This window comes from Sinocyclocheilus anshuiensis, unplaced genomic scaffold (assembly GCF_001515605.1).
Source record: "Sinocyclocheilus anshuiensis isolate Anshui unplaced genomic scaffold, SAMN03320099.WGS_v1.1 scaffold938, whole genome shotgun sequence".
Classification (NCBI taxonomy): Eukaryota; Metazoa; Chordata; class Actinopteri; order Cypriniformes; family Cyprinidae; genus Sinocyclocheilus; species Sinocyclocheilus anshuiensis.
Window position 1 is genome coordinate 112,312 of NW_015536508.1, and position 8,769 is coordinate 121,080.

Consider the following 8,769-nt stretch of genomic DNA (forward strand, 5'->3'; position numbering starts at 1 on the left):
TATTTCAGTTTTTCTTTTTTAATAAATCTGCAAAAATGTCAACAATTCTGTGTTTTTCTGTCAATATGGGGTGCTGTGTGTACATTAATGAGGAAAAAAAATTAACTTAAATGATTTTAGCAAATGGCTGCAATATAACAAAGAGTGAAAAATTTAAGGGGGTCTGAATACTTTCCGTACCCACTGTAAATGGTAAATAAAAGAGGCCCCAGCACAGATCCTTGGGGAACACCTTTGGCAGTCTCCAATGATTCAGATAGTTTACCTTCAGCCTGTACACATTGAGTTCTTCCACTCAAATAATTTTTAAACCAAGGAATAACAAGATTTGATAAACCAACACTCTTCAATCTATGCAACAATATTTCATGATCCACTGTATCGAAAGCCTTTGATAAATCAATAAAAAGGGAAGCACAAAAATCACCATTATCAATCGATCCCACAATATCATTTAAAACTTTCAAAACAGCTGTTACAGTACTATGTTTTTTATGAAAACACTTTGTTTGCATTCAAATAACAAGTCAACTGTTCACTAATAAGGCTTTCTAAAAAAAAATTGATAAAACACACAGCTTTGAAGATTGGTCTGTAATTATCTAATATAGTAGGATCTGACCCCCTTTTAATAAAGGAACAACAAAAGCTGATTTCCAGATTTCAGGAATAACACCAGAATTTAATTATGAGTGTGTGTTCACATTACAGTGTGTGTGTTTTCAGAAAACTATGAGCGTTTAGAGGCCGATAAGAAGAAGCAGGTTCATAAGAAGAGACGCTTTGAAGGGCCGAGCATTCGCTATCATTCAGTGCTGATGCTGCTGGTCCCAGACGCTCAAATGAAGGAGGAGAACGTGGATGTGGAAGGGTACTTTTATACATAATGAACTGTAATTAATAATAATAATAGGTGAGGTTAGATGGAACTGGTTTGTTATGCTAAATTGCTATTAATGTAAAACAATAACTTGTTCCTGAAAAGCTGGAATCATTTTAGTTGTGTTTTTTTTTTAAATTTAGCTAATAACTAGCTTTTATTTATCAACTCACAAACCCTAGTTTGTGAAACTCTGAACTAAGATAGATGGACAGAAACTGAATAGTATATTTGTACTTCAAAAACTTCTAAAATTAAGTATGTTTAAAATAAGTACTGTTAGGTAGTATGTAAAAACAAAAATACTTTTATAGAATTTTGACTATTAAATTGAGCTAGGGACAATTCCTTTTTCATTTTAGTAATTAAAGATAGTAAAAATAGTAAATAATAGTGAAATATAGACATTATATATATATAACATACAAAAAGAAAAGAAACAGAAATGCACATGAATTTGGAATATAGAGTAATTTTACATTTCATGCTGACTTAAACTTTTATGAGTTCACATCTTTGGAAATTCTATTAATAATTTTTCATTTGAGTGAAACACTCACTTAACAAATATACTGTAAAACCGTGTTTGCTGCTTATTAGTATTATTTAATTATTATGTTTTATAAATAATTTTCTATATTTGTAATAATTAAATAGTATTGAATTAATAATTCATTTAGAATTAGCTTTTATTTTAATATTTACATTTAATTTGTTCATTTTTAATTAACATTTTTATTTATTTATTTTTTTAAACAAATTAGAATTTATATCTATTTCTGTTTTAGTTTTCAGTTTCAGTAATTTTGGTATGTCAGCTTAGTGTGTATATGTAAAACTATTGGTGCGTGTCATTTATTTCAGGTAGTTGCCAATGCATTTCTAATTTCCATTTATTTTAATTTTTTTAGCTAATATTATATTTTATTTTATTTCAACTTTGCTTCATTTTACAACATTTCATTAGATTTAGTTAACAATAGCAATGAGTACGTTTACATGGACAACAATATTCTGATTTTAACACGATTAATCTACCATCTAAACAGGGATTTTTGATTACCTTAATCCGGCTACAGTTATAGTCGAAGTAAACACAAATCAAATTAAGACGTGGAGTATTCCTATTTAATTGCATTATTGAAGTGCAGTATAGACATGTAAACACCCTAATCATACTATTACCATCGCGTAGGACTTTTCACTGCATTTTGCGACAGTCAACCGTTTGAGCATGGCTTCAACAATGCCGTCGTCTGTTTGCACGTATAGCATGACAAGTAATTAACTGCACTTGAAGCTTTCAGTAAATTAAAAATGAAACACCCAAAGCTGTATATGGCATCATAACGAAGACGAACTATATGTTTATACATGAAATTCTGGGTTGGACGTCGGATGGCGTCGCGTGGTGACGTAATGACGTGTGCCATTAATCGATCTATGTACTATAGCATTTAAAACGAGAACATGAAAGGAATATTCTAACATTTACTCATGTAAACACCTTAATCATAATATTGGCTTATTCAGAATAAGATAAATAATTAGATTACTGTTGTCCATGTAAACGTAGTCAATAGTGCTGTTAAATGATTAATCGCATCCAAAATAAGTTTTTGTTTACATATGTATGTGTACTATGCATATTTATTATGTATATATAAAGACAAACACATATATATATTTATATTCATATAATTTGTATTATATATAAATATATTATATAAACAATATATTTTTCTTAAATATATACATGCATGTGTGTGTATTTATATATACATAATAAATATACACAGCACACACTCATATATTATGTAAACAAAAACTTTTATTTTGGATGCGATTAATCGTTTGACAGCACTATTATAATTTATATTATATATAAATATCTTTAATATATAAACATACAAAAATTTCTTAAATATATATATGCATGTGTGTGTGTGTATTTATATATACATAATAAATATACACAGCACACACTCATATATTATGTAAACAAAAACTTTTATTTTGGATGCAATTAATCGCGATTAATCGTTTGACAGCACTAATATTCAATGATTATAACAAGATGCATGATAAACTTTCTCATCTCCTGTTATAGGCTGGACCAGGACACGCCCCAAGCCACGCCCACTTCCTCATCCTCTGCTCAGGGGGCGGGGCCTCTGTGCTCTCGCACTTACATCACCTTCAGTGACGATGAGACATTTAGCTCCGCCTTCCCGGCATCGGCTCGCTCCAGCCCCGCCCAGCCTGTTCAGGAGGTGTGTCCTGTTACCCATAAACCCGCGCTGTATCGTGACCCCGTGACGGACATCCCCTACGCCAACGCCCGAGCCTTCCGGATCATCCGCGAGGCTTACCAGAAATACATCGCGGCGCACGGTTTTCCCAACGCTTCCGGAAACTTCAGCGGAAACAGTGACTTTAGCGTTTCGCCGGCAGTGGCCGCCAAGAGCACACGACCGAAAGCCATCGTCAAACACACCGTAGTTGCCACCTAAACGCGTGCTAATGACTGCTTTTGAGTGTTTCAATCCACATCACTCAGGTCTGACTGTGTTTGTTGTTGTTGTTGCTAAATTTAGCTGAAGTTGTGATCCAAAATTGTCAGAATGAGCACTTTAAAATAAGGTTTAATTTGTCAGCATTAGTTAACATGAACTAACAAATGAAATATACTTGTACTGTATTTATTTGTTAATTTCAGTATTTACTAATAAAGTGCATTCACTAATGCATAGATTAATAAATGCTAGAAAAATATATATATATTAGTTAGGGCTGCACGATTAATCGCATGCGATATTTAACGCGCATGTGAACAAATGAGACCGTATTGTGAAGTGTTACTGTACAGGTGTCAACTGAATCATATTCAGTGATTCAAAGCTTCGTTAACTGAGTGACTCTGGAGGACCGATTCAGCTGTTGGTTTCTGTTCACATCACCAGCAATGGCTCTCAGCTGTTCAATTTCTGATTTTGTATTTTTCTAGGTTTTTCAGTCCAGAAATGGCAATAAAGAATTCAAGTGTTTACCTCTTATTTCAGTATTTATCTTGCAAAACAAATGTGTGATCATATTAAACGTGCAGAAATCTGTTATTTAAAGTCGATACAAAATAAGTTCACTTTCTCAATGCATTTTCTTGGTAATGTTAAAGGAACAGTTCAGCCAAAAATGAAAATCTGTTGAATATTTCCTCACCCGCAGGCCATCCCAGATCGGGATGAGTTTGTTTCTTCATCAGGTTTGTAGAAATGTAGCATTGCATCAGTGTCTCAGCAATGGATGCTCTGCAGTGAATGGGTGCCGTCAGAATGAGAGTCCAAACAGCTGATAAAAACATCACAATAATCCACAAGTAATCCACACACTCCAGTCCATCAGTTAACATCTGGAGAAGACAAAAGCTGAAACTAATCCAGCATTAAGACGTTTTTAACTCAAGTCCATAATCCATAATAACTCTTCCTCCAGTGAAAAAGTGCATCTGCTGTTGTCTCTCACATCAAAATCCAGCCACATATTTGTTTAGAGCTGTTTAAACGCTGCTTTCTCTCCTGATTCACACCAGAACACTTTTTCACTGGAGGAAGCCTTATTATGGATTATGGACTTGAGTTATGTTTAAAAAAGTTCAATGAATGATGTATAAATAACGCTTTGGCTTTGAGAAGGTTATTAAAGACCAGAAAACATTGCACGAACGTTCTAATAACGTTACTGGAGGAATGTTAGTTCAGAACCTTGCTAGAACGTTCCCTGTTAGCTGAGAAGTAAACGATAGAATGCTGATTTTTGGGTGGACTGTCCCTTTAAATCTTCCTTCTGAGTTGGTTTTGAAATATGAGCTGCACGTGTTTTTGACGTTTAGCGCGAATCGCCCAAACAGACTCGAGGGATGCGTTCAGGAGCGTCTCACTGCGTGCCTGAGCTCAGTGTCTCTGTGAAAACAGGTCCAGAGGCTCTGAAGTCCGGTCTTTCAGTCCAGCTCTGTGTTCAGAGCTTGCCCTCTTCGATCATGCGGTTCAGGCCGCTGCAGATCTTGCCGAGTTTGGGCCACAGCGTGCCCTGCGGGTCGTACAGGTGCGTGAGCAGCTCCGGGTCCGAGTAATGGTTGAACACGTGTCTGATGCGATCCAGAGATTTGGGCGTCAGGTGCTTCTCCACCAGCTTCAGCCGTAAATCACGACACTCGGCCAGCAGCTCCATCATCACGCTCTTATCAAAGGTGAACTCCACCTGACGCACAGACACGCACGCTCCTTATTACACATTCACATTCATGCTTTTAGCAGACACTTTTATCCAGAGCGACTAAAAAAGGAGAAATAATAATATTTGTACATTTCTGCACATATTGCATAGTTTTAAGACATTTCAAAATAAGAGTCCTTATTCTTAACTCTTGAGAATAGAGCATCAGCAGAAAAACTATGGAAGCCTGTTTCCGCCACTGAATAAAATAGGTTATTGAATGGTTGCTATGATATTCTTTGTAGTTGCTATGCAGTTTCTGGGGTGTTCTGAGTAGTTGTTATGCGGTTGCTACTTAGAACACCCAGTTGCTAGGGTGTTCTGGGTGGTTGCTATGTGGTTGCTAGGGTGTTATGAGTAGTCACTGTGTGGTTGCTAGGGTGCTCTGAATGGTTGCTATGATATTCTTTGTAGTTGCTATGCAGTTTCTGGGGTGTTCTGAGTAGTTGTTATGCGGTTGCTACTTAGAACACCCAGTTGCTAGGGTGTTCTGGGTGGTTGCTATGTGGTTGCTAGGGTGTTATAAATAGTTGCTATGTAGTTGCTAGGGTGCTCTGAGTGGTTGCTATGGTGTTCTATGTAGTTGCTATGCTGTTCCTGGGGTGTTCTGAGTAGTCGCTATGTGGCCGCTAGGTTACTGTTGATGGTTTCTAAGTGGTTTCTTCCTGGCTGGTGTGAAATGACACCACAAATGCTGCAGGACGACGCACACACTGAACTTTAAGACTATGAGCAGTAGCACTGCTACTGCTCATAGTCTTATAATACACCGTTAGCATGTAAATATGACTGATGAATGTGAGTGTTTGTACCTCCTGGAAGCTGATGGCCGTCATGGCTCCGTGGTGGAGTTTTTTCCTGAAGTCCTGCGCCACACTCAGCTCATCTGCGCTGAACTTGCCATGTCGGAACAGAACCCCCACCTTCACGGCGATCTTGATCATGTTCTTCACCACCTTCTGGGCTTCGTTGCGGTTCCCCGTGTGCTCCTTGGAGACGCGGTACAGCTCGTCCAGAACCTCGCTGCTGTTGTCATCGATGAACATATGAGCCACCGACTTACTGGCCATGTGACTGAGGATCTTCTTCTGGGCCTTCATGGCCATGTCCTTCGAACTGAACGCCTCCATCCCGATGGCAGCGGAGCACAGACGGCCGCAGATGTGTGTGTTTACCTGCGTCGCGCAGTCTGAGGTGTTTGCGAGGAGCGTGTTGTGTCTTTTTGAGGAAGTGGCGTCTTCCGCTGTGTAACTGCGAGAGGAAACGGTGTGATCGGAGGAGATATGTCACTTCTGCTTTCTGTCTCTCTCACACACTTCAACTCTGAGTTTCAGACTCAAATCTCCCTCTCCAGAGATGTTTCATATCATTCAGAGCATTGAAATATTGTGAGAATAAGAACACAAAATAACCTAAAGACATTTTGTCTAAACTTCACATCAAAAAACATAAAGTGTGAAAAATGAGATTGAGATTGAGAATGAGATTAAATGGAAAGCTTCCAGAGTTTGCAACTGAAAGTCAAAACTCAGACTTTTCTCATCAGTTTCTCTCTAGATCACATGATCTGATCAATCTGTATCTCAATCATTCTTCCTGATTCACATTTAACAAACAAACGGAACTGAATTCAGACTGAAATGACCTGGAATGTGATTTGTTCAGTTTAATGAATGGTTGCCAGGGTGTTGTAAGTAGTTGCTATGAGATTGCTAGGGTGTTCCGAGTAGTTGCTATGCGGTTGCTGGGGTGTTCTTAGTAGTTGATATGCGGTTGCTGGGGTGTTCTTGGTAGTTGCTATGCGGTTGCTGGGGTGTTCTTAGTGGTTGCTATGTGGTTGCTGGGGTGTTCTTAGTGGTTGCTATGTGGTTGCTGGGGTGTTCTTAGTGGTTGCTATGTGGTTGCTGGGGTGTTCTTAGTGGTTGCTATGTGGTTGCTGGGGTGTTCTTAGTGGTTGCTATGTGGTTGCTGGGGTGTTCTTAGTGGTTGCTATGTGGTTGCTGGGGTGTTCTGAGTAGTTGCTATGCGGTTGCTGGGGTGTTCCGAGTAGTTGCTATGAGGTTGCTGGGGTGCTCTGAGTAGGTGCTATGAGGTTGCTGGGGTGTTCCGAGTAGTTGCTGGGGGGTTCTAAATATTCATCTAAACTCAACTCAACTCAAACTTTATTTATAGAGAACTTTCAACACCACAAGTGGAACCAAAATGCTGTACAGAGAAGGATAAAAGACAAAAAAAATTAGTTGCTATGCACTTGCAGGGGTGTTCTGAATAGTTGCTATGCATTTGCTGGGGTGTTCTGAGTAGTTGCTTTGCGGTTGCTGGGGTGTTCCGAGTAGTTGCTATGAGGTTGCTGGGGTGCTCTGAGTAGTTGCTATGTGGTTGCTAGGGTTTTCTGAGTAGTTGCTATGTGGTTGCTGGGGTGTTCTGAGTAGTTGCTATGTGGCTGCTTGGTGTTCCGAGTAGTTGCTCTGCAGTTGATGGGGTGTTCTGAGTAGTTGCTATGTGGTTGCTAGGGTTTTCTGAGTAGTTGCTATGCGGTTGCTGGGGTGTTCTGAGTAGTTGCTATGCGGTTGCTGGGGTGTTCTGAGTAGTTGCTATGCGGTTGCTGGGGTGTTCTGAGTAGTTGCTATGCGGTTGCTGGGGTGTTCTGAGTAGTTGCTATGCGGTTGCTGGGGTGTTCTGAGTAGTTGCTATGCGGTTGCTGGGGTGTTCTGAGTAGTTGCTATGCGGTTGCTGGGGTGTTCTTAGTAGTTGCTTTGCGGTTGCTGGGGTGTTCCGAGTAGTTGCTATGCAATTGCTGGCATATTCTGAGTAGTTGCTGGAGTGTTCTAAGTAGTTGCTATGCGGTTGCTGGGGTGTTCTTAGTAGTTGCTATGCGGTTGCTGGGGTGTTCTTAGTAGTTGCTATGCGATTGCTGGGGTGTTCTTAGTAGTTGCTATGCGGTTGCTGGGGTGTTCTGAGTAGTTGCTATGTGGTTGCTTGGTGTTCCGAGGAGTTGCTACTCTGGGGTGTTCTGAGTAGTTGCTTTGCGGTTGCTGGGGTGTTCTGAGTAGTTGCTATGAGGTTGCTGGGGTGTTCCGATTAGTTGCTATGTGGTTGCTGGGGTGCTCTGAGTAGTTGCTTTGCTGTTGCTGGGGTGTTCCGAGTAGTTGCTTTGCGGTTGCTGGGGTGTTCCGAGTAGTTGCTTTGCGGTTGCTGGGGTGCTCCGAGTAGTTGCTATGTGGTTGCTAGGGTTTTCTGAGTAGTTGCTATGTGGTTGCTGGGGTGTTCCGAGTAGTTGCTGGGGGGTTCTAAATATTCATCTAAACTCAACTCAACTCAAACTTTATTTATAGAGAACTTTCAACACCACAAGTGGAACCAAAGTGCTGTACAGAGAAGGATAAAAGAGAAAAAAAATTAGTTGCTATGCACTTGCAGGGGTGTTCTGAATAGTTGCTATGCAATTGCTGGGGTGTTCTGAGTAGTTGCTATGAGATTGCTAGGGTGTTCCGAGTAGTTGCTATGAGATTGCTAGGGTGTTCCGAGTAGTTGCTATGAGATTGCTAGGGTGCTCTGAGTAGTTGCTATGAGGTTGCTGGGGTGTTCCGAGTAGTTGCTATGTGGTTGCTGGGGTG

At 39.8% G+C, this 8,769-nt stretch overlaps 2 protein-coding genes and 1 long non-coding RNA gene across 3 annotated transcripts in view; 2 read left to right on the forward strand and 1 right to left on the reverse strand.

Moving 5' to 3' along the window:
* The window catches only part of LOC107691328 (vacuolar protein sorting-associated protein 72 homolog), a 12,607-nt gene extending 9,034 nt beyond the window's left edge, over positions 1-3,573 (forward strand). The window contains exon 4 of the mRNA XM_016489886.1: positions 2,991-3,573. Coding sequence (XP_016345372.1) covers positions 2,991-3,393 — 403 coding nt within the window. The 3' untranslated portion in view covers positions 3,394-3,573. The remainder of the gene's footprint in view (positions 1-2,990) is intronic.
* Positions 3,574-4,541: 968 nt separating this feature from the next.
* On the reverse strand, positions 4,542-6,366 carry LOC107691379 (tumor necrosis factor, alpha-induced protein 8-like protein 2 A). Its single transcript, XM_016489952.1, has 2 exons — positions 5,965-6,366; positions 4,542-5,137 (listed from the first exon to the last, which is right to left on the reverse strand). The coding sequence occupies exons 1-2, from the start codon at positions 6,280-6,282 to the stop codon at positions 4,895-4,897; spliced, it is 561 nt and encodes a 186-aa protein (XP_016345438.1). The 5' UTR covers positions 6,283-6,366; the 3' UTR covers positions 4,542-4,894.
* LOC107691390 (uncharacterized) overlaps positions 5,049-8,769 on the forward strand; it is a 9,664-nt gene continuing 5,943 nt past the window's right edge. The window contains exon 1 of the long non-coding RNA XR_001634534.1: positions 5,049-5,126. This is a non-coding gene — a long non-coding RNA (uncharacterized LOC107691390). The remainder of the gene's footprint in view (positions 5,127-8,769) is intronic.